At 31.4% G+C, this 26,817-nt stretch overlaps 1 protein-coding gene across 1 annotated transcript; it reads left to right on the top strand.

The window, feature by feature from the left end:
- Positions 1-8,344: 8,344 nt before the first annotated feature.
- On the top strand, positions 8,345-26,477 carry LOC134236258 (uncharacterized). The gene is made up of 8 exons (XM_062718439.1): positions 8,345-8,583; positions 10,209-10,296; positions 19,226-19,539; positions 19,712-19,839; positions 20,061-20,242; positions 22,253-22,363; positions 23,653-25,228; positions 26,243-26,477. Exons 1-8 carry the CDS (start codon positions 8,466-8,468, stop codon positions 26,423-26,425), a joined length of 2,700 nt encoding a protein of 899 aa, XP_062574423.1. The 5' UTR covers positions 8,345-8,465; the 3' UTR covers positions 26,426-26,477.
- Positions 26,478-26,817: the final 340 nt, after the last annotated feature.

A 26,817-nucleotide genomic window follows, 5' to 3' on the forward strand; every position in this document is an offset into this window, starting at 1 on the left:
TATGGAATCAATTGGGAAACATACATTTATGTACTGGTGTATATGCAGGTGAGATTAAAGTTTTCAAGAATTCGCATGTGATTGACCCCACTTTTCTAATATATTGTTGCACAGTATTCCTGAAGTTTCTCCTTTAATTCTCTTCATTCTGTTAATATCTGGGCTAGGGGTAAAGAAAGAGGCTAGGTAGAACATTCACTGAAACCTGTTATCTATCTTTGCTTGTATGATTAATTTTTAAGGAATACAGTATGGATATGGTATATTTAGTTTAAAATCATTTTCGTTGTTAAGAACATCAAAAATGATAATCTCTGTCTTTAAGTTTCAAATCAAAGTACTCAGAAGACAGATGATTTTGAGTAGAATGGATTTCTTACATGAATCACGTTTATATTCTGATGAAAAAATTATTTTAAAACTATCAATATAAATGATAAGACACTGACAGTGAGTTACCACGGTCCGATTTTGTCAGAATCAGAATTAATCTGGTACCGCAGCTGAATGTAAACAAAAAGGCCAGTCTGGTTCCCCCTCCTGCTATATCTCGTATGTGTAGAGAACTACGGTAACACTGATTATCAAAAATCCTTACGCTAATGAACTATGTTCTTTAACTTATGAAGTTTTCAAAGTCATTACTACTAATGTTTATTTTATATAGATAAAACTTCGTTTTATTTTTGTTGCTTTATTTAGCGTTTGTATTATCTCAAAAGCGGTTGAGAGCCTCTTTATATTTTTGCACGTAACTTTGAAATGGCGACTATGGGGTTCATCATGCCTTGAACAGGATCACATAAGCCGGCAATTGCTCTTTGAGCAATAAGCCCGGCTAAAAATGAATTCCTGAAATGAATGAGTGAAAAAAATTAAGTTTGCTACCTCTATAAATGTAACTATATGAAGTTTAATTCGCTTCATCTTTCTTCAACTCAGATTAATGCACCAAAATTTTAACCAAAATTTACTAACTCAACAACAAATGTTATATCCTTTGCCTATAGTAATTTTTATAATATGATTTATAAACCAAAATTCCCTTCATTCATTCAATTTTGGTAGATTTTTATGGCGAATTAATTTTGTACATTCTACGGTTTATTTATATTAACGAAGTAAAATATGTTGCAATTATTTTGATGTAACTTGATAAAATGACCGGAATATAATAATTTTATTAATGACTACATGTATAATTAAATATACTGCATCGAAAGGTAGTACATTAAGTTGTAATTAAAGGTCCGTCTCAATGTAAACAATGGACGTAATGGATTCACGGTCAGTCACTTGTCAAAAATTCAGGGTCACAGTTGAATGTTCCATCATATTGACGAATTATCTTAACATATGTTACAGAGCAGTTAGAGGGTTATATATAAAGAAAAAATGTCAAAACAATCTGTCCCAAACTCACGGTGGTCTCACAGCACAAGGGAGAGAATACAGGTGTCTAACCCTCTTTTTTGCTTAATATGATTTATCTGGGTTTTAAACTATAAATATGTCGTTTTTTTAAAATCGACGTACGCTAAAACCGAGTAATTTATAAACGAATGGGAAATTTATTTACTATAGAGTAATACTCCCACTGGAATTTTACTCCCACTGGAATTTGTTTTTAATTTAGCAATGCAAGTACCATGATTGTTCTACAAGCAACATTTAGAATTTCAGTTCATGATCAGTTGTGTATAGGTATGATAATGTACATGTTCTTGAATTCAACTACAATAGTTTTGCTTCAGAGAAAAATGAAATGCCTACATGTACTCCTGTTGTTTTTGGTCGTGATTGGCAGCTGTTTGGCAGACGATGATGAAGCAGATGGTTGTGAGATTATTTTTGGTCCAGATATCGGAGAAATATTACCACATGGTCAGAGAAAGTTCGTAAGTCCATGCATATTTTGTGAATGTCCTGAAAGTGCACCTCCTGGGGCACATGCGGCATGCGACAGGGTTCGATGTCCTCCGCTTCCGCTGAATTGCACCCAAACTGCTCAGCAACCGGGAGAGTGTTGCTACACGTGTGAAACGTCATAATTAATTCTTTTGAGGACTAAATGGATTAACATTTTGTTTTTATCTATTGTTTATATTTTTTCCTTGTTTTGAGGTGTAATTTTATTGTGCAAAACGGATTTCAAAACTGTTATGTTTTCGTTTTTACTCTGTTAGTTCCGGTTTCAGTGATGCTTATTTGCAATATCCTTGGCAGAGTTATTCGTTCCTCAACAGACACCACTGCAAAAAGGCTTGCGCTTGTAAAATTTTCGCCAGTTACCAAATGCATTTCAAGGATTCTTTAAAATATTAACGTATCCAATTTTTTTTCTTATGATTCTTTGCAGATAAGAAAAAGTTCACCTTCTCATAGACAAAATTATATTGTTTCGACCATAGAACTTACAGAATAATCACTTTATACGAGACTATTGATATCCTTGTTTCATCAACTTATTGGTTGATAGCTTGTCTTATCATAAAATAGATCTTACGTAGAGCATGTGCATCAAATCAACTGGAATTTAACAACCCTATGCAGGTAATAATAAAGTTATATCTCTATAAACATGCAAGTATGGCATAATTGAAGTCATCCTACTTATCATAAAAAATTGTTGTATGGTTATCATTGAGAATTTAATGCAAAAAATAAGACTGCTAATAACGAGGCGCAAATGGTATCCATGGGAATTCGAAAGTTAAATGGAAAACCTGATCTCCAAGAGATACTTATAAATTGTTAATCGGAAACTCAGCATCTTTTTAAAATCAACTTCAGACACTAGTGTGTGCAATCAGAGTGTTTTAACATTTAATACTGCAAATGAACAGTGACAAGGTAAGTCTATTTAGGAGATGCAATACGATTGAAAAACTATCTAGCTTGATTTAACCTTGATTTATCGTGGGGAATGAGTGTATTAAGTGTTGAAAAGTCGTATGGTTTGATGCCCCGAATTCGAAGATTCGGGGAAATAATAGTTTTTGTCCTGTCCGTCTGTCTGTCTGGTTGTCGGTAGAAACTTTAACCTGGCCATAACTTTTGAGAGGGTGGGGCTATGACTTTCATATTTCACAGGTATATTTCTTGTGAAAGGACCTTTCTTCGGGTACTACCAAATATTGACCTTGTGACTTTGACCTTGGAGTTGACCCACTTTTACCAAAAATTTTCCAAAGTAATGTTTCACCTTGGCCGTAACTTTACAATAGATGATGCTAGGGCTTTCCCCACTTCACGTGTGTATTTACATGTACTGTGACGTACAGTACCTTTCATAGTATATTTGACGTTGACTTTACATTTTGACCCACTTTTAAACAACTTTAACCCTTTCCATAACTTTTGAACTTGTAGTACTTGGGCCTTCCATTTTCATAGGTGTATTCATTGTGACAAGAGCTTCACCTGGATACCAACAATTTTGACCATGACCTCAGAGTTTGACATGCGTTTGAGAAACTCCAGTCCTTGCAATAACTGCTGTAAAGGGTGCATTTCGATATAAAAAGTTTTGTAACCCCAGTACCATATTTTCTGTCTCTTTCCACCTGCATTCATTAAATTATTTTATGCTTATTTCTAAAACTACATTTATTCTAAGTAAATTTCGTGCGCTTTTAAGAGTACAATGTATTTAAAAATGTATATATCTTATATGTATGTATTGAAGCGAGACTTACATTGGCAATGCCAACTGCCAAGTCTGTTTATGTACATGTGTCTTATTTAAAGAGTTCATTTTAACTAGATTCGTTTCAGGAAACGTTTTGTACTTATGTCAACATATTCAGCAAATTCATCAATGATGGTTACGTGTATGGATTTTTAGGTTCTTGGTTTCATTCGGAACCAGTGTTCAACTTGGCATAATATTACGTTGCTACTCTGTAGTAAAAAATATTGATAAAAGGCACTTTAAATGTACGAAAAGACACTTTAAAATGTACGAAATAAGTTTTTTACCTGGGGTCTAAACAAGAGGCTAAACCGAGGCATTGATTGAAATAATAACATGGCCTTTTTTCAAATCCCCCATCGAATCTTTATTTTGCAAACAAATCCATTTAAAAATCCCGCAGTACCGAATAGGAGAAGGCTTCTTTTTAGTATTGTAACGACTTTAAGGAATAAGACAGCAATTGATTTTATCTATTTAATTGTATGAAAACTCGCGTGGTGACGTTTACGTTAAAAAAGACCTCGAATCAAATAGCAGTTAATGAGCTGTCTGTATGGAAAATACCATTAAAATCAAAATTGCAAATTCCAGAGATTTTAAAGACTTTGTCCATGGTTACGTTTGGAATAAAGGCATCAACTTTCACTGGAATAGCAAGGTTAGTCATTATTATATCCAATTCTTTTCTGGTTTTCTTTTTTTTACAAATTGTAATGTTAATGCAAAAGGGTCTGATTTCAATGGAAGCATTATAAATTCTGATGTTATTCAACTGTTAAAAGGAAATACACTTTGTTTTGTTTAGGATGAAGTAAAATCCAGATTGTAGGCTTAAGACTAACCACTCTGTCTGTTAAACATGTATAAATTATTTGAATTTTAACTCTTCTTTCTCTTTACCCAATTTCCCAAATGGCGATTAAACACAACTTGTGTGTATAAATCATAGACCTATTCTTGTTTCACGTAACTTTTTTTCGAAACTGTTGAGTAAGCTCTTTGTTTAAGTGGTTTAATTTTATTTATTTTAAGATATCAGAATTATTTATCTATGTCAAAAACTCTGAAACCGCTCGCGTGGCACTTGAAACATACACAAAGTATAGATCTGATCGTTCTGTCGTAACCCATTTTATGCATACAATTTAATATCACCGCATTGGCACAGTCGTAAGCTTTTCAAAGCGTAATGAGAGGCAATAGGATTAAAAGATAATCTTATAATCTCATACACACTGAATTCCTGTGCAGTTCTGTGGGGTACTTTTTTCAAATATCATGCACTTTTCGACTCATGGACATACCTGGTATTCAGATCCAAAGTTGTGAATCTTAATTAATATTCGGTGTGGATTTTGCAAAAGGGAAATATTAATTAATACATGCTGACAGGTCGGTCATTGTTTGATTTCGTGATAGATATTATTCGGTTAGTTAATTTGGTTTTATTACGCGTATTTTGATATTATTAATTCCACAGCCCACACGTAGATGTATACGACATTTGGTCCTAATTGAATGATTTTATCACATGTACATGTATATAGGAAAGTATGTAAAGCAAATATTAAACATTTTATTCTGTTCTTGTTCAGTGATGTATTTTTTATGCGTCATTGTTCTAAATAAACTGCAATAATTGAAAATACATGTTACGTGCAACTGTAGCTTTAACTTCGAAGAAAAAAAAAACTCATTCCATTATAATGCACTGCCACATTCATTTGCCACAGTAAATACAGTCAGGTGAAATTGACATTTTAAATAGATTTTTTTAATGATAGCACAATATTTTTACTGTGCCATTAATTCTGAATAACTTTCGCAACTTTAATTTTCGACGGCAATTTGTGACTAGGCTTCGAATTCCGGCAGCAGAAATTAACTGTGAATGCTACACTATGTAAACAAGGAATTGTTCATTTGTTAACAAAAACTTTAAATCTCAACTCCTTGTTGAACGATGTTCCGTTTTCTCCATAGTTCTAATGTTCGCCCTCTGTTCATTTAAGGCGGAGGTACATTAGAGTATATGTGTAAGACAAACATCGTCTCAATATGGTGTTTGCGTTTAGTGTATTCGGTGGGCCCGGGGTTTATTAGAAGTTCATTTCCATAAGTAGTCCAAAAGAAATCACACTCAGCTCTGATTAATACGGCACACAAGTGGAATTTATTTTCTCAAGTTAGAAAAAATTAAAGATCGACGAAACGTAATTACAAACATATTTTAGATGTGATGTTTTTATGTATTCATAAAGTCACGGAACTCCAGTAAGTGTAAGTACAGTGATTTGCTTATTTTTGTTATTATTAAACTGGTAGCTACATGTACCACATATAACGGGAAATATAGATTGTGTGTGTGTAAGAAGTTTCATATTAAGAGTAACTGCAGCTTGTATGTAATGGAATGATACTTGACAAGTACCGATCTGTCCTCGTAGCGATAAATTGCCAAATTGGAAGACGAGTTTAAATGCTATCTTCTCAAAATATCTTTTTATGTCGATTTTTTTTCTACTTCAAAAGGATTATGCACATATTTTGATCAATACGTATAACTCTTAGATACACAAGATTTCTTTTTAAAACATTGATTTGAATTTATTGATTATTTTCTCTTGGTTTAAGTTTTCTTTGGGAAAAAAAGTTCTTCAGATTTAAGATAGTTCTATTTTGCGTCTCTAGTATTATGTGATAGTATAATTTATATTTGTGAAATAGAAGTATAGTCGTGATTACTTATGAAATTAAAGCTGTATAATCGATAGAAATGAGTAAAAACTGTTTTGATAAAGTTTATTCATAATATAAAATTTGGACAATACAGTCCCTCAGTTTAAAGTGATACATGTACCATAAAATGTTGTAACATTTTTTACAGAAATTATAACTCTCAAGAAGTCTAAAAAAAGGGGGGGAGACTAATTCACATATATTTCAAAGAAAAATATTAGGGTAATAAATTAACAATACGTACAAAATAAAATCGATATCTTCCACATAAACATACATTTTTTATGGAGATTCATACTATGAGTGTCTAATAATTAATTTTTGATTATAACTCGATCATTCTTTATTTTATGCAGTAATGTTTACATCCAGTTGTGCCTTTAAATTTGATATTTACAGTATACATATTTAATGCATGAAAGTAAATTTCTAGATTACGAACGTATCACAATTCAAGTAAACAAAAAAATTAAATACGATTTGATTGATAATGATTATTTCTGAAGTTGTTTACTACAAAAAAAAAAAAAAAAAAGAAAGGTTTAGTTTAAAAAAAAACTTGTACTGAATTGAATGTTCCAAAAATATTTTCTCAGTTTTTTTTGTTTGTTTTGTTTTGATTTTGTTTTAATCATAGATTTTTAAAGACAATTTGTGAAAAAAAAAATACTTACATATAAAAGAAACAAAGTTATTTGGAATGATTTGTGCTAATATTTTTGTTTATACACTACGAAGTACTTATTAATACAAAGGTCCTTGCAGGTGTACTTTCTATATATTATTTATGAATATATAAAAGAATTAAGAAACAGTGTTTGACCTTTTTACAATGGACTTAAATGCAATTAAAATATAGTTTTAAAATGTTTGATATAAAATCGGATCATAGCAGACCCGAATACAGATTTAATCTGTTTATCGATCTAATTCTAATGCTTCATAATAAAGGGGACCAAGTTTTCTAAACCAGTGTGTTGTTGTGTTTTAAAGAAAGAAACATTTCACCGGAAGTAATTTATTATTTTGAATGAATCGGTCTTATTAAAATTTCTTATACATGTAACATAAAACCTGAACGAAAAAAAAAGAATAAACTTTATAATTCTTTCCTTTCACATTTAAACAAGGATTAATCGTAGCCCTGAGCTCATTATTTTTGATTGACACAAAGAAGTTTATTTAACCTTAGATTTAAAAATAATTTTTGAAACTAATATGTTTCATTGTTGGACTTTGATATTCAAAATATGCATTGCATGCTTTTCATGTGACTAGCAATACGAATATACAATGTATTTATCAATTCTACTTTAAAGATATAAACACACTAATGGACTTTAATTCATAATATTTCTATATTTCGACTACAGGTATTTGGAACTTCTTTTTTTTTATTTAATTTTTAGTCAAGGTCAGTGATTCCAAAATATCTCTTGTACTCTACATAATCAATATGAAAAAAAAAAACAATTCCAATTTCGTAAACATATTTGATTAATTAGATATCTTGATATTAATTAGTTAGCCACTAATTGGGTTAGATTCCGAGCTATGGGATTTTATCAATTCCCAGGATATCAATTTCTTGGTCATTTTTCTTACATAGACTTAATCAGAGACTTAGATATTAGATTTCGATTATTGATTTTAAAGGTAGATTCTTTGATGGAAATATCAATCAATCAATGTTATTTGTCGAAAACATCATTCCATGCTCGAAACAATTGTTTTCAAGTGCCCAAACATTGTTTGATATTTAGTGCGATAAATTAAATTTTTGTAGAGTAGCAAACATGTAAAAACTGAACAGTTTAAGAAAATACAGAAGTTGACTTTTTAATGAGAATTTTCGTCTGTATTTTTGCAGGTAATGAACGACAGTGCTGGGAAGTCTTAAATTATGGAACTGAGAAATCCGAGATTACTACCTTGAATAATTAATTTGCGAAATTCATCAACATACTCAGGGAAAAGATGCAAAGAAAATAGCTGCAGAGATACACATCTTTAAAGAATTTTGATCAACATGGATGTAGTGAAGCAGATTATCACCCGTCCCAGAGTTCTTCGCTCGGACCCGGAACTGGAAATGCTCGTGGATTTCTTCCGGAAGAAGAGTCCTCTTCTGCAGAACCTGGACAAAAGTGGGTGACGAAATTCCATCATGACAATGATATCTACGTAACCATCATACATCTAGATGTGTGATCATGATATCTAAGTAATCATCATACTGATAGATGTATAATCATGATATCTACATACGTGTAACCATCATACATCTACATGTACATTTCTGATCATGATATCTGCTTAATCATAATACATCTAAATGTCTGATCATGATAACAACATAATCATCTTACATCTAAATGTCTAAGGTATCAACGTAATATATCTATGTAATCACAATACATCTAAATGTCTGATCATGATTTCTCTAAGTATTCAGCATACATCAAATTGTCTGATCATGATTTCTGCGTAATCATCATGCATCTAAATGTCTGATCACGATATCTAAGTAACCATCATGTATCTCTAAATTTCTTATCATGATATCTACATAATCATCATACAAATGTAGCTGGTGCGTGAAATCAGTATCATGGTCAGACATTCAGATGTGTGATGATCATATTGATATCAGGATTGTAGACTTTTAGATATGTGATAATTACAAAAATATAAGAATTTTAGACATAATTATTATAATTACTTTTGATAGCATGATCAGAAATTTAGATTTGAGATGATTACATAGATATCAGAGAAAATTTTAAAATATTAGAGATATAATAATTACATTGATATCATGATCGGACATTTACACGTATGATGATTACATACACTGTAGATATCAGGCGATCATAATCAAACATTACGATATGTGATGATTACGTAATTAATATCATGATTAGACATGTAGATGCATTATGATTGTAGCTGATGCATTAAAAATAATTTTAAATATATAATGATCAGACATTTAGATGTGTTACGATCATAGCTGGTACATCATATTGATAACATGTTAACATATTAAAATTGGTATTTGTGATGATTCAATATATATATGATCAAAATACGCATTTAACTGTTTTGAGCATGATATCATAAAATAAACATGTACCAGTTATGAATTGATTACATCTAAATGCCTGATTCCAATATCAACGTAATGTACCAAAAGATATCCACAGGTCGTGAACAGAAAAGTGCAAATACTGAATCTAAAATAGTTTCAGCATATGGCTAACGTAAATATTTTAAAAAAAATTCAGTTATAGCAATCTGAATGCACCTTTGGAAAATTGCACTTTAATCAATTGTCTCCACGCCAATCATGGGGAGTATAAATTATACTTGGGTGGATTTAATTCCTTTAAGGCAGCTATCATGGAGTTGTAGTTATACGTGCACTTTGACAATCTTGATTTTTTGAGTCCGATTTTTATGTTAGATATGGCGAATAACACTGCGGGCTTTCAGTTTTAACGAGAAGACATGCTAGATATAATTATATATGACTGAATTTCCCCTCTTTGTTGTTTTGAAATGTTATTGTGATTTTACTACTTTTATCCACCTACACATTGTAATAAGTTCAAAATTATTTAAGATTTGTTTTTCTCAAAGTTTTAGGCACGTACATGAATATTGTTTCTTTTTTCTTTTTTAATTATTTATATCTTTAAGTAGTTTTTAAAAGCGACATTGTGAAAATCAAGTCGGAACAACAATAATTGAATATGTTTTCTCATTTCAGATATTTTGATGGACATTGGCAGAAATTGTACTTACCATAAATGCACCAGGGACGACATTATAATAAAGCAAGGGGAAAAAGGAGACGCGTAAGTAGGATAACTCTTACATAGACATTGTGAATTATACATATTTCTCAAATAGAGTAACTTCCCTTAGATCATTAAATTAAAGTATTGGTTTCTCAATTCAGTAGTATTTTAAACAAGTGCTTTTATAATCAAAAGTATACAAATACTAGTACTTTTATAGAAAAGAAAAACTTTAATAATCAATGGGTCCAAAAATAAAAAGATTTACAAAATGATCCAAAAGCTTGGAATGGATTGGATGTATGTTACATGTATATCGTTAAAGCCATTTTAAAAACCACAGCTTTACTTAGTATGACAAAATCGTGTTAAAACGTAAAAATCAATCAAGCTATCGGGACAGGGGATTTAAAAAGGATTAGTATGGAGCTAAACACAAGGTCAATTCTGAAAGTTAAAAACCTGTAAGAGATCACTTGACCTCAACTGTAGGCTGCTACTACAGTCGCTAAGAAAACTGAAAATCACAGAATATGAGGAGCCCATGCTCCAGTGCTGTCAATATTCTCATGCTCTCTCTCTCTCTCTCCAGGTTTGAATTGCACAGTTGTTAATTTAACCATTACGATTCCATTACATTTACAATTTGGATATCGATTTTTACAATATGATACATATATAGATTGTTTAATGTTTTGGCCATATGACAGATCTCTCTCTCTCTCTCTCTCTCTCATGCTGATTGAGAAAATGTCAGAAGTGAATATCTCAAATGCAATAATCCCAACTCTTTTTGTAGAGTTTGAGAGAAATTATAATTTCAATTTGTGTTTAACTTCAATTTAACAGAATAATATTGTTATCAGTGAATACATATCCCAATAAGCGTTTAATAGGAGATTCCATTCTCTCTCTCTCTCTCTCTCTCTCTCTCTCTCTCTCTCTCTCTCTCTCTCATACTGATTGAGAAAATGTCAGAAGTGAATATCTCAAATGCAATAATCCCATACTCTTTTTGTAGAGTTTGTGAGAGAAATCTAAATAATTTCAATTTGAGAACGAATTTAACTTCAATTTAACAGAATAATATTGTTATCAGTGAATACATATCCCAATAAGCGTTTAATAGGAGATACTTGAGTATCACCGTATATTCCCTGCATACAGTGAAAACGCCTTTTCCCATAGCACTTAAGCCAACAATGTCTGAAAATCAAGCAAAATCAAAAATGAAAGGTCATTATATTATCTTATCAATGAAAAGATAGCAAACATTTAAAATTCCTTTCCCTCTCTGAAACGAATTGTGAAAGCAACAATCACCATTATTCCTATAGCTACTTATAAAATAAAATGGAATGGTCGAAAGTTTTGTACACATTTAAATTAAAAAGTTTATTTGAAAGTGAATATATTGTTTACTTCATATATAAACGTGTTAGCTCTGGAACTTCTACATGTGTAAGTTTTTGGTAAGTCAGTGAAATTTGTACAAGAAAGGCTTAAGGTATATACGAGTTTGATTAGAAACTCAAACGATGATAGTAAACTCTCAGAAACAAAAGTTTTCAAAGGAATAAGACACGATATTAAAAGGTAATTATTTATTTTCTTTTTACGATAATATTTGAGATTTACCGAAAATAATGAAAGCATGTTTTATTTTTAAGACTGTCAAACGTAAACTGGATAAAATCTGTTAGAAGTTAAATACTTATTTAATATACTGAGTGCACATTTCAGCACATTTGTTGTTTCAGCTGTGATTGTCTAGATTTTCATTCTGAAATATTGAAATACATTTAAGTTTGTATGATTTGTACATTTATTTTATTTAACTCAAGAAGCACATTCCAAAATATATATAATGACTTTATTTCTTAAATGATACCCCCCGCCTCCCATATGAATATAAGCTCCATGTTTTGCTCTGGTAAATCCTCAAAAAGTAAAATAGGAGGTGCACAATGGCAATATGTAATTGAAAAAAAAGATCAGCTTAGTGGGGATGTTTACAGAATCGCACATCCCGCCCTCCCGAGCGCTTGAAAAAGACACAAGTTTTCAAATCCCCAAGTTTTGGACAATAAATCCCTCTTTTTAGGATACCCCCCAGTACATCCACGTGCCTTCAAACAAGACAATCATTCCATTCGCCAAATCCCTTAAGGGGTAATTGGTAAAATGCAACAGGTCCATCCCAATCCCATTTATCAACTCCCTCCAAACCGTGCCCTTGGAACCTCACCCCACGCGATCCGCTCCCCGGCCTCCCTGTCCACTGAGTTCCTCATTATTCTGCACATTATGATTCCCCTTACCTCTTCACCTTTCCAAGGGGCTTATGTTTTCCGTTAAATTGTTATCTTTGTGCGTCGCACGGCGGACAATGATATCAATGTCAAACGTCGAATTCTTGCTTTTTTTCTTTATTTACATATTGTTGACATTCCAATCACTAGAACCCATATCTATATATCCAGTTATACAGGTGTTGATAGCGATATGCTTGGTTTGTATTTGAATTATTTCGTATATCGAATCGTCTTGACTTTTCTGGGGGTAATTATTTGGATTTCTCCGCAAGGTATTTAATATTCTGAGGTAAGAAACTTTACATATATGTATATACGAACATGTATCTCTCTTGTTTTCCAACATTAATATATATATGTCTTTTAAGAAAAAATGATTTTGTTGAAAACGCTCCTAAAATCATAGAGATGAACAGATGACTTAGTATTGGTAGTACATGTATAACGAAAGGATGAGAGTTGGGGGGATTAAGTGTTGATGTTTAGCATAAGGATGACCTTATTCTTGATTTGTTGTAAATTCGAACATATTAAAGACTGTACCTATTTTGGTATCAAAGTAGATCTCTTTCTACAACACTCCTTATTTTTGCTGCAAAAAGTATTTTGATTTGCTGCATAAATTGCTCGAAGTCCAGTGGCTAGAAAAATTGAATATAAAAGTTATTCCGAGCTTGAAAGGTCAATCAAATGTTGAACACAAAAAATTAATGCTTCAAGAAATTGTGTTGGACTTAACTGTTTTCCAGTTATTTCAAGAAATAAAAAAAAATCTTAGTGACGTTAGCGAAACATTGGTTTCCTTCGGGAAAAAAATGTCCCTTTTTATTCGAAGTTAATAATCATTTGAAATGTCAAACAATCTTCGATACTTATCAGTGAAATGTTAAAAGAAGAATTAAATGTCCTAACAATTTCAGATGAACACATTAAGAAGTATGCACTTTAAAAATTTAATGGATTTAAATGCATGTCACAATGAAAACTCCACTCCTCTATGCAGGTTTTTATCAGAATTCAGAAACTAATGATGTCCCGAAATCAAATTACTACGATTATGGACAAAAGAAACCACATTATTTAACTATCTATCTTTGTTGTAAAAGTCGAAAAAGAAGGACAGAATAAATAGCTTTATTATGCAGAAACACGTTGCAGTAGATATCTGGCGTTTTTTCAGAGGATCCTATAATTTGGAAATAATAAATTTTGTTGCATTCAAAAGTAAGTAATTCCTTAAAATTCTTAAATTAATCTTTGTTCTTTAAAAATCGTTCCAGGAATTATTTTATACCAAGCTTGATGACTGATACATTTGTTTTATTTCTGAAGGTCACAGATGTAGAACATTTATTTGTAGGACTCGATACATGTAAAATGACTTTTTACTTTATTTTTGTGCCATTTATATAGTCACATTGAAATAAAAGTGTATGCTTTTGATTGAAAAAAAATTTATCCCTGATGATACTCCAGAATGAATTTTATAGATTGTTGAGTTGCATTCATTAAAATGTATGAAAATAGGTGTGAATTTTAATATTTTTTACTGAGAATTTTTATTGACCTATAAAATCTTAAGAGTTCCCAGATCATGGGGAGGTTATTAGAAGTCGGAACAGAAAAATGTCCACAATTTATAATTCATTAACATTCTTTGCTTTTTTCATGTACAGCATCATACCACATCATTTTTTCTTATCATAATGTATGAATTTTACAGGCGATATGCTTGTGTTCATATGTACGTATTAAGGAAATAAAAAAAAGGTAATTATAGATATACGAAAGATTATACGCAGTAAAAAAAAAATTGGCATATCCTCGATCAGCAAAAAATTGGATTTGTCCTCTACAAAATTCTGAATTTTTCAATTAAAATTTGTATATGTCAATATATAGTCATGTACTCATTGGAAAAATTGTTAATTAGTAAAGGCAGGTTATTAATATAATCTATTTGATTGGAATTATACATGTATATTGTATATATTAGTTTAAAGGAAGAAGACGAATTTAATCGGTATGTATGTCTGTTGGTGATAAGGTGTAGCATGTTTTAGCTGGTTGAATGTAAAGCTATGCGATATGGATTCCAGATTTTATTGACCATTATGAAGGATTGCTAAGGACAATAGATGAACAGCATTGATGCTTTAATCAGGTGTTGGAAATAAAACAGTCTTAGTTAGCTAAATGTGTGGGGATAGGTGAATCATACCAGATAACATTGGAATGTCATTGGAAATAAGTAGTGGAAATTCCACATACAGTAAAATATCACAAACGAACATAAAAATGATCTTATGTATACTCAGTATATGGTTATCATGTATATATAGTATGAGACCTATTAATCAAGATTGCTTTAGAAATTTGCTAGTCGCTTGGTTTAAGCCTAGTTGGCTGCTAGATTATTATACATTTCATGTACATGTACGTTCCATGTAATTTATTTTAAATTCAAGTCTTCTAATATTTCTCACCATGCCGTCAAAATTAGCAAACATCTGACATTAAATTATTTCTTTCCAATTCCATTGTGGGCAAAAAAAAATACATTTATGAAGTTATAACCTTGTGAAGACTTAGTCCAAAAAGAATGCATGGAACTACAGTGTACCTGTACAAGAAATATGAGTAACTTGAGGGATTGAGTGATCATGTATATTAGTGGATATGGTACCTCATATACATGTAGTATGATAATTAATAAACCTAAGTTGAGATCAACCTTTTGTAAACAAATATGAATTTGTTTAAGGACAGATGATATACAAACATATTTTTGGGTCTGTTTTTGTTGCAAATGATGCAAAATATATATATATATATATATTTCTAAATTATGAGTATTTAGAAATAGTAAACCTATTATGTTCAAAGTTCTACCTTTCTGCAATGAAATGTATCGAGACAACGAACAGTATTCAAGCTCAAAAGTTCATTAAACAATACAAATCAAGAGCACAGCAAACACGGGCCTCTAAAACATAAAAACCATTCTTATTTATCTATACCTTTTTTCACTTCCAATCTCATTATTGTGTAACTTTGAATACATTGTAAAAACTATGCAGTAACACTTGTTCATTACAAGGGCTGTTCAATAAATAATGTCCTGAGCTCTATGACATACAATATACAAATCATATGACATTAAGCTTGATTTTCTCTAATGATGGAATCTTTAATGAATTGATTACAGTTTATTTGACTAATTTTCATCACATAGTTTCATTGTGAGAAGCTGGAAAACAAGGGCTATTCGAGACACTGCATTAAAAAAGAATTGTAAAAAAATCAGTAAACAAGAGCGAAATTACACTCTTCATGAAAGCTGCTGTAAAACTCGCGAAGAATCCCAAAGAAATATTCCCTGAAATATGTGAAATTTACAGGAACTAATGTCTGTTTTATAGACGCCTGAGCAGGTGGATTTCATGAACAAAAATGATATAATGGGCATCAAATTGGGTACCGTCCTTGGCGACAAATACTTACAACAACCAATGTAATGTTAGCGAAATTTCAACAAATAATCACTGATGATGTTTGATTGAATTTAAGACACATAGCAAAATTGATAGGCGTCATTTTGGGGGCAGTTTATAATGTTTTAAAGAAACATTTGACAGTAAAAAAGCTTAATACTCAATGATCACCCTATTTTTTTGAAAAATGAGTGAAAACAACAGCGTGTAAGAATATCTAAACAATTATTTTAAAAAATCAAAAATTGGAGTTATCCACGTTTTTCTAACATTCAAACAAATATTGAAACTTGATTTCATTGCTTTAAACCCTCAAAACAAATTTACAATAAGATGCACTTGACAAAAACAGCCAAGGTCTGAAAAAGCAAAGAATTTCAAAAGCAAAATAGTTTTATATATCATTTTCGTAAATATTAGTAGTCTTATTGTTCAAATTCTTATTCGGGGAGGCAGTTCAATTTTTGGAGAAGTCTAGAAAGCAAATTTTTGCCAAAAAATGGAAAGGTTTATGAGAGGATGGAACCAGAATCAAGAATCCACTGCTTTAAATTTCGTCATGACAGCGTCCAAACCCACAGGCCATGAAGAGTAAAGTAGTTTTGGGGATAAATAGAAAGCTATTGTTTTGTCAAACCAACAATATTTGCCAGATCTTTCACCCTTTGACTTGTTTCATTTTCCAAACTTGAAAAACACCTTTCAGAAAGAAGAAACAAGTCAAGGAAATCATGATATCTGCCATATTCCAGTATACGAAGGGCAATACTCAAAAATGTGTTTTAAAACCAATCAGAATTTGGATAAAAATGTTACGGACATGTGTTTCAATTGAAAGAAAATATTTAAGGAAAATAATTGAGGCTAAATCCTTGAAAAGCGTTTTTGTTGCTTTACGAGCACCGATGACATTATTTATTGAACAGCCCTCGTATTGTCGCATAATCCTGACTCAAGTTGTTTTTTAATATTTTTTTTTGTCAAAAGTTTGTATCTTCTGTCCTTAACATTCTACGAACTAAAGACAAGAAAACGTTCCTTTTTTCATGAATATAAAAATATCTTCGTGTCTTCAATAGACTGCAACATCAAGCTTACTTCCATATTTGTTTAGAAACTTATTTGCTTTTATAAGCTTGCAAAAGAAACCCAGTACTAAAGAAATTAGATATCTATATGTGATTTTAATATTTCATGATTGTCTTCTTGTGTTATCAGCATGCGCGTTGATGAAGATGGGTACGTTACTGTTCGAGTGAAGTTTGTTTCATTATATAACATTTTCTGAGTGAAGCATAATTACCAATAAAGATTTTTCCCCATTTTGAAGCATGCTTTTATCATTTTACTTATTTTGAAATCTATGATGCATGTTACAGATAAAGTACTAATGATCAAATGCCTAGTAAGCATTTGTCAGGTAAACAAATATAACTGATTCCGCATTTTTCAGTTCGATAGCTACAAATTATACTTATAATTTTCTATGAAGCAAAATTCAAACAAATATAAACAGTATGCCTATAATGTGTGTTTCGATATTTTGTTAATGCTTAACATTTTATTGCTTGATGTACAAAAAATATATATTGTTTTAAGTTTGTGTTTTGCAGCTTGTACTCGGAATGTACATTTATACACTTGAACCAATAATGAAAAATGACGAATTCAGATAAAATATTTTAACGTAAATGTAAATGACAGTTATAAAATTAATAATATAATTTTAAAAAATCCCGAATTTAAAATTGATTATTTTCTTACGTCAAAACCACGTTATATTGAGTTTATTTTCTGTGAATATTACACAGGGACATCCCGGAAGATGATTGGTAAGAATTGTCACGTGACTTTTGAGAATGGTGTGGTTGCTCGATCCTATGTAATTAAGCGCATGCTCTTGTATGAAATTGAAATGTTTAATTGCATGAACAAGAAAGTAAAAACTTTATATTATTAATCAATTGAATACTAACCTCTCAGGAAGAAATTATATTGGAAGATGTTACATGTATGTGTAGGCATGTTAATAGAAATAAAAATAAAAAAAAAAAAAACTGGTAAATTCCTACGTTGAAATCGATGGTTCCTAAATGTAGCAGTGTTGTAACGTTTTACAAAATCTCAGTTCGAGAGCCGACTTGCGCTGTTAGAAGTTCATTAAGACGACTAGTACTTTGAAGTGTTTTGGTATTGGTGTGGTTATAAAGCTACGGTTGAATGAAGCTTTGCTTTAGATGTGATTTAATTAAAATACGTCAGAAAGAACGCATTAAGATAGATATGGTCATAAAGAGATTGGCTTTTTCAGCTGGATATTAGCTTATTTTAAAAGTTGTTCGATAGTTTCCCTTCCAGTGACATAAAAATACCAACCTGCAAACTTCATCTTAATAATCTGTCTTTTATTGGCTATATGCATCTTTTTCTGTGAAAAATGACATGATTTGTTGCTTTTTACGTCACATAGGGACTCAGTGGAAATCGAGTTCAGGTGAGTTGTCATCAAACCTTTGTTTCAGATCACAGAAGCGTCTCCCACAATGTTTGTCCGTGTGTCTTCACATATCATTTATTGTCTAAAGATGTACACGAATTTTTGCATTAATTTTGGTACACGGGGACTGAGAGAGTCTAATACACGTATTCCAGTGGACCTCGTAAATTTTCCTTTTTTTGTTAAATTTTAAAGAGTTGCATTTAACTGATATATTTTTTATGTTGATCGTTTTGTTTGATCCTTTTGGATTCACATGTCTAAGACGTTTGAACTAATCAAAGAGGTTGAATTTTCACGTTGTACAACTAACTTGTCGCTTTGTTAAATAACATCAACTGTAATATTTGAAAATGATATCTATAGGTTTTTACCGTTTGGCAGAAAGGTCAGTATATATGTGTATGTAGACAGAGAGGATAAATTAATCGATACAAAGGCTGAAAAAAGAAACAATATATGCTTAATATATAGATAAGTATCTATATAAGTTTCAGCCTACTTTAAAGTTTGTAATTTTATGTTTCAATTGTCCAATCCTGATTTGCGCATATGACTTATTTAGAATAGAAGAAAAACATATTTACCTATTAGTATAGTTTTTCTTACAGCAGAGATTTCATCCTTTCTAAATTTCTTTATATATGTATTTAAAATTGAATTATTCTTTTTTATTTCAGTTTCTACATAATTCTTAACGGCACGGTCTCCGTTTACATCGACCCTAGGATGACAGGCGAGGACGAAGGCGGTTATTTAACCCCAGCCCGCCGTAAAACCCCATCCCCGGCCCCTTCATCAGTTCCGGCCACCCCGGAACCTGTACAGTTTGATCCATCCGGTCCAAAGGGTACGCATGCGCTGGAGACACTGGCGGAAGAGGAAGAAGATGAAAATGAAGAGACAAAAAAGGTCAAAGTATTGCGGAAACCGGCACCAAAGAAACTGGCTGTTCTGGATCGCTCAAAGTTTGGGAAATTAATCGTGAGTTACGGTAAGAACAACTGAAAACATACTAAATGACAATTTAATTGTCATTTGAAAAGTTTGGATGAAAATTGATATCAAAAACATATGTTGTTAATGCGATTATTATGTGAAAGCATTAAGTTATAGGAAAAGTTTTTAAGTTTCCTAATTTTTATTGAAATATTACCATTTTTCAGGACCCGGTAAATCGTTTGGAGAGGTTGCACTTGTGAAGAGAGATAGCTTTCGGAACGCCTCTATCATTGCAGATGAGGATGTAGACCTTTTGGTGATCGGACAAGACTTATTCGATAGATCCTTGAAGGTGACAGAATTGATTGATCTACCATTCAGATAAAAAGATTTTAAAGAATATAGAGTCTGTCAAAAGTAAATAGTTAAAATAAATTGAAAATACGATAAGTATTTCTCTTCATCCATCAACGAAAGAAAGAAGTGATAAATTTGATTAGTTTTTAGAATCCAATATTCTCCAATACAGTGTTTTAATTCTAATTTGTAATATGTACCTCTTTTCCTTAACAGTCTGATCATGAGAGGGAATTTGCGGAGATAAACAATTTTATCGAGTCTCATCCTTTTTTCTGTCACATGCCTAACAAACTTAAGAAGCTCTTGGAGATGAGTTTGAGGAGGGAGACATTTATCTTTGACACCGTGATGGTGAAACAGGGAGACCCCGTGATAGGACTTCACTTTATACTCAAGTATAAACATAAGTATTTAAGTATACAGCTAAGTCAAAGTAATCAAGTATACACTTAAGTATTTAAGTATACAGCAAAGTCAAAGTATTCAAGTATACACTTAAGTATTTAAGTATACAGCTAAGTCAAAGTAATCAAGTATACACCTAAGTATATAAGTATACAGTTAAGTCAAAGTAATCAAGTATACACCTAAGTATTTAAGTATACAGCTAAGTCAAAGTAATCAAGTATACACCTAAGTATTTAAGTATACAGCAAAGTCAAAGTATTCAAGTATACACCTAAGTATTTAAGTATACAGCTAAGTCAAAATAATCAAGTATACACCTAAGTATATAAGTATACAGTTAAGTCAAAGTAATCAAGTATATATACCCCAGAAGTATTTAAGTATACAGCTTCATGCAAGTCAAAGTATTCAATTTTACACCTAATTAGTTAGTAGTATTTAAGTATACGGCTAGGTCAAACTAGTTTTGTTGCTGCTAATTTAGTGAAATATTCAAGTTGACAGCTAATTTATTGAAGTATTCAAGTATATGTGTACTGTCCAGCTATTGAAGTTATAGGAGATAACAAACAATATTCAAGCTCATTTGTCCATTTAAACAAAATTAATCAGAGCAAATACGGATCTCTTTACCATCAGAGGTGGGATCAGCTGCCATGGAGGAGTGAGCATCCTTTGCCGACCGGTCACACAGGCATATGGCATGTGCTTGTCAAGGTCGGGGAATAACGAAAAATCCGTTGACAATTCAGTGTGTGAACAATGGTCTAACAATTAATATGAAAAACGTCAGTCAGCATTTAATTTAATGATAAATTGTATTTGCTGACAAGGTCATTGTATAGGCCACAGAACTTAAGAAATGATGAATTTAAACAAAACTGTTGATAATCTTGTTTCATCGACAGTTTTTCAATAAATTACCCCGTTTTAGAAATTGCTCATACGTAGAGCATGCTCTGGTGTATCGAATCGAATCAACTGAGAGATATAAACCTCATATGCAGGTGATGAAGGAACTATATTGCTGCTCAAGAAGGGAAGTTGACAATTGAAAAATTAAAATCATTAGGTTCATCATAAAGCTTAGACCAGGAACGCCTCTTTCTAGTAAAATATCCAAATATTAAAAAGATGTGTCGGACTCTGTGATATATATAATTATAATATTATTTCAAGTAAACTGTGATATATATTGTATTGACAATTGGATGGAAATAAGTATTGTTAATTTATAATACGTCGTCGATATATCTAAATGTCAAGAAAGCCACAGAAAGTGTTTTTCTTCTCCTTTATAACATTTTGGATAAATTTTGCTTCATATAATACAAAAATAAATCTGCTGATAACGGGGCTCAGTTACATGTAGATGTATTGTTGGAAGGCTCCCTACAACACATAGGTATTGTCAATCAGAAACTCAAGCATCTCTTTAATATCAACTGCAGAGTACTTGTGTGCTTAATCCGTAATATAATAGAACACGAATATAATTTGTCTTTTAACAAGATAATTTTAATTGCAAATGACCAATAAAAAGTTAAATAAAATTACGACTTCTATTGAAAAAGTAAATACATAAAATGTCAAAAAGTCTGTAGTTTAATCTATCGTGGGGAACACTTGTATGAAGTTTAAACAGTCTTTTTGTTGATATTATTGATTTTGATAAAATTTTGTGATTTCAAATTACAAAAACATTCTAACTATGAAGTATTCAAGCAAACAGAATATCTATTGAAATATTCAACTATACAGTCTACCTCTGGCTACTGAAGTATTCAAGTATTAAATCTAACTTTAATATTAAAGATTTTAAGTATATAACTAAAGCATGTAAGTTTTCAAAAATATAATCTAAAAAAATTGAAATATTCAAGTATATACAACCGAATCATTGATGTATTCAAGTATACTTTCGAATTACTTAAGCTTTTTCACATTTTTAGTTTTCAGCTGTACTTTTTGCTATTAAATTTTTCCAAATATTACAGGGGCCAGGCCAATGTAATAGTCGAGCCACACAAACATCAAAAACAGTACTCACATCTGTGGCCCTTTGAGGCGGGTATCGATATCTACTCAGTGGAATTTGAGCATCTCAGGTAGGAAAAGAAAAACATGTTAGATAAGTTTTATGAAAATGTTCCAATGAGTTTTTTGCTATAAACTTTTACTTATTTTTTATCCTTATATTGTTCTTTATATCTCTTGCATTAGGATAGGAGCGTCTTGGGAACAAATTACGTTACTGGAAATAAAATGTATTCAATATATGCAGAGCCTATATTTTGACAAGTGAAATCTGATTTATTGGTTATTAATTCAATTAATAAAGTTTTTGCCTCCGTGTAACATGGAATTAAACACAGATGTAAACATTTAATTCTTTTCAAAATTGTTATAATTATACAATTTCAAATTTCTTTTTTTTTTGAAAAAAAAACTAATATCAAATGATTTTCCTATGTATAGTCCTACTTATAGGAAAAAGTAAGTCGTAGAAGGTGATTGGAATATTTCATATTTTAATTAATATATATTTTTTTTATTTTAATTTTTATTATTCAGAATTGGATTTTATGGAACATTATTGTTTTGTTTGTAACTTTAACTTTATAAATTCTCCTTTTTTGGTCTTGCAGTAGTTCACAACACAAAATTCTCTGGACATTGTTTCTTGTGACCTTTAATGCTTTTAAACGCTTTTTTACTGAAGTTCAGTTCAGAGAAAGATTTTTTTATTCTAAATTTTATTCGAAGGCAGTAAAAAATATTTCTTTTTCTAAACTGGCATTAAAGGGGCTTCTATTTTTCATCATTTTGATAAAACAGTTTTAGGTAGCACACACATTTTTAATTACAGTATTTCTCACATGTTGAAGTTACTTTAAAAAATCACACATATTAACCTTAAAATATTTGTCGACTACATTTGAACTTGCAATATAGAAAAAAAAATCCTATTTGAATAAGATGTAGATGCTTTTTATTCTTTATGGAAAAGGGAGAAAAGAAAGTGAGTAATATCTGTGTATATATATGTAGAAGCAAAATGAAATATTTGTTTAATTTAGGATGTTGTTGAACACAGACATATTGTTGGTAAATGCTAGCCTATGTTGAAAACGCTTTCGTTGTTGTACTGTTTATATTTTACGTATTTGAATGTTTATAAAATAGTTTAAATGTATCTTGAAGAAAATGAAAAAGTTCTTTTTCATTTTGGTCTCACTAAATGCTGCCTCCCATTAATCATATTGTTAAGAAATATAATTATATATTGAAAGCAAATAGTTCAGAAATTAATTCTTCTATTAGCCTACATATTAATTAGAATTGTACGTATAAATGTCGGCTAAATTTCAAATTCCTGGAATGTGCTTGTTTTCAGGGAAGCCAGAAGACAAGCGATTCTCAGGAAGTATGAGGACCCCGCTGTGTGGGAGACGAAGTCAGAGGAACTGGTCATAAGACGGACAGAGGGATATGCTGCGGTGGAAAAACGAATGAAGGAACGACACATAGATCTGTGCTCGATTCAGGAACGCGAGGTGATAGGGGATATCGAAATCCTCAACAATCTCAGTACCTATATGCACACAGTAAAATGCACTGCGAATACTGAAGTGTTTATATTAGACACGAAAAACTATGAGAGAATTGTTGGGAAAAGAAATACCACCACCATCGATATTATGCGAGAACACGTGAAAGCGAAGCTGGAAACAAGAATGAACATGAAACAAGGACATTTAGTACCGTTTTTGCAATTTTTGCATTTTAAAATGACGGAGGAGTCTTTACCTCAGTCTAAACCTTTACCTCCATTAAAAACCTCCAAAACACTTCCAGACAGAGATACCATGCTTCAGCAGCTGCTGCAGTGGTTCAAAGACGGAAAATCCACCATCGTGGAACCGTTCACTCCTGGAGCAGTGTTTTACAAGGAACTCATGAAAGAAAAGGCAGCAGCTCGAAAAGACCGACCTCCACCCGTGAAGACAAGCGTTGCTCTCACTCTTCGAGCAAATCGAAGAAATCAGCCGCCAAGAAAACCGAGAAGTTTGATGGAAATAAGGGAATCCCTTCGGCAGATGATGGAAGCAGAAGTTATAGAATTCGAAAATGAGAACGCGAAAAAACAGATAGGGTCCCGACGAAAACCAAAAGAAAGGAGAGCGAAGGGTCGTCGAAGACATCCATCACAAACGCAATCCAATTTTGAGGGAAGCAGAAGTAAAGCAGCCTCGCTTCAGTCACTAGCCTCGCTTCCAAATTACTTAGGAGAAAAAGAGAATGATGAAGCTGACAACTCACTTCTAACAATACTTGCAAACCATAATAAGCCGACAAGTGAAAATGAAAATAAACCAAAGAGTAGAAGAGGTTCCTTAGAGGACCAGAAGAATGTGAAACCAGTTTTAATTACGGAGGTAAATCGTAAGGACCAGCGCCTAGAACTACCGAATATCAAAGAAGAGAGAACACAGGAAGAAATTTTACTTAAAAAACAAAATTTAGGACATAATTCCAAAGAAAATTTCCCATTAGAAACTCAGAAATCTGATGTGGCAGCTAGAACACAATTTCAGGTTCCAAATGCAGCTAAATCAAAGGAACTTCAAGTTTCAAACTTGGAAAATGTTTCAACTCTGATCGGAGAAGGAAGTGTGAAAGAAAAGGCTTTACCAGACATCGATGGAGCAGACACCTTCTCCATTGAAAAGAAGGGCAAAGAAAACTCTAAGTGGGCTACTGCAATGAAATTTGTAAACGAGAATATCCATCGGCGACTTGTAGCAAACAAGGACCCTGAGCATGATACTCTTCCACATTACGATGACTACGAATCTAATGATAAAAATCTGTCTTTCCTAGAGAACAGACTTATGGCTTTCCATGTGAAATATGGAGGAAAGTCAAAGATACACATGAAATTACCAAAACTAGCGCGATTCACCGTAGACGTAAGTACAATTATGCCTTCCATATGCTAAGAATAAAAATTTTAAACACATTGTTTCCCGCAGTTCGGATATTTTTTTAGAATACAGAATAGAGAAATAGTTATAAATATGTAATTGATAAATGACGCAAGGGAAATACATGAACATTGAGAGATACTTCAAATGAATCCTACGTACAAAATAAACAGGCTTCTTGGTATCAGTTTTAACATTTCATTGATAAGAATATAAAGACTTTGATGGAATCATTGAATCCCAGAAATTTGAGTTTCTGTACAAAAAATTTATTTACACTTGGATACATATTAAGTTACATAATATTTTAAAGCAATTTGAGCTGCAACTTTGACGTCGGAAATTTTTGTCACAATATAACTAATTAACTATTTCAATGACAGAAAAAAATGTTTATAAACCTCTGTTGTTCGTATTTGCGATGGAAGAAGTATTTACAAACTTTAAAAGATGCAAAATTACGTTATTGTCGTCCTGTACAATATTGATTTCATTTATAATACTATACATTCCATTGAACTGAAATCTTTCTTCTAAAAAAGATTAATACTTAATTGTAGTCTAATTAATCACAAAGGTTTAAATTACATACAGATTTGTCATAACAGCACATTTTAAAAGCAAAATAAAATACTCAAAAATGCAGCTCATATTGCTTTAACTGAAAAATCATCAAATGTAAAGAAAAAATATGTTATAAGTAGAATTAAAGTACTAGTAGATATAAGCATTCACTTTTCACTCTCACTTTAAGAAACTTTTAATTATTTACATAAAAAATTAACATTCATTTCACACGTTGCAAAAGATCCAACGATAAAACTCATTACAATTTATAGCAATAAAATTATTAAATTTATTGTATATATTAGAAATTGAAGTGCAAAACTACATGAAGGAATTTATATGCATATATATATTTGTCATCTTTTGTTACAATTGTTTTTTTTATCACCTAAGAGCATTATATAAATTTCAATTTAAAAGTTTTTATTTCAGGAGAATGAAACCAAAGCTCCAAAACCTGGTGGAAAAGTATGGATACGACGGCGCATGTGCAGATTTGCTGACAACAAGATCCAAGTCAAAGATCATAAACATGTCCGCCACCATATTGTTGACGACATTCCAGAATTTGATAACGTACAAAAACAAAAACGAATTATGCAAGCTTTTCTGTGATAAAAAATGTTATAGGACTTAATAAATCAGTTGATATAGATGTTTTCATTTTTGAAAATAAGTATTAATAAAGATTACATTTGTTACAGATTCTACAATTTTTTTATGTACTTGTTTGTGCAGAAATGATTACATAATATACCGATGTACGAAAATTCATAAAAAGTTTGTGCAGAATATATGAAAATGTAATCTCAAATGGCCGAAATAAAAAAAAATATCAAATCAAATCAAAAGATCTTTTAATATTGGTGGCATTTTAAAATTTAATATTTAATAACTTTAAAGTTATTTCTCTATTTCTTTTCTCAGAGTCTGAGAAATGTAACATCTGTCTATTGAATTTTCTAATTGAAAATTTAAAGGATGCCATTTCGTATTTACTCTAAATC

This window comes from Saccostrea cucullata, unplaced genomic scaffold (genome assembly GCF_032062105.1).
Source record: "Saccostrea cucullata isolate Sc308-1 unplaced genomic scaffold, CSIRO_AGI_Scuc_v1 ctg87, whole genome shotgun sequence".
In the NCBI taxonomy this organism is placed as follows: Eukaryota; Metazoa; Mollusca; class Bivalvia; order Ostreida; family Ostreidae; genus Saccostrea; species Saccostrea cuccullata.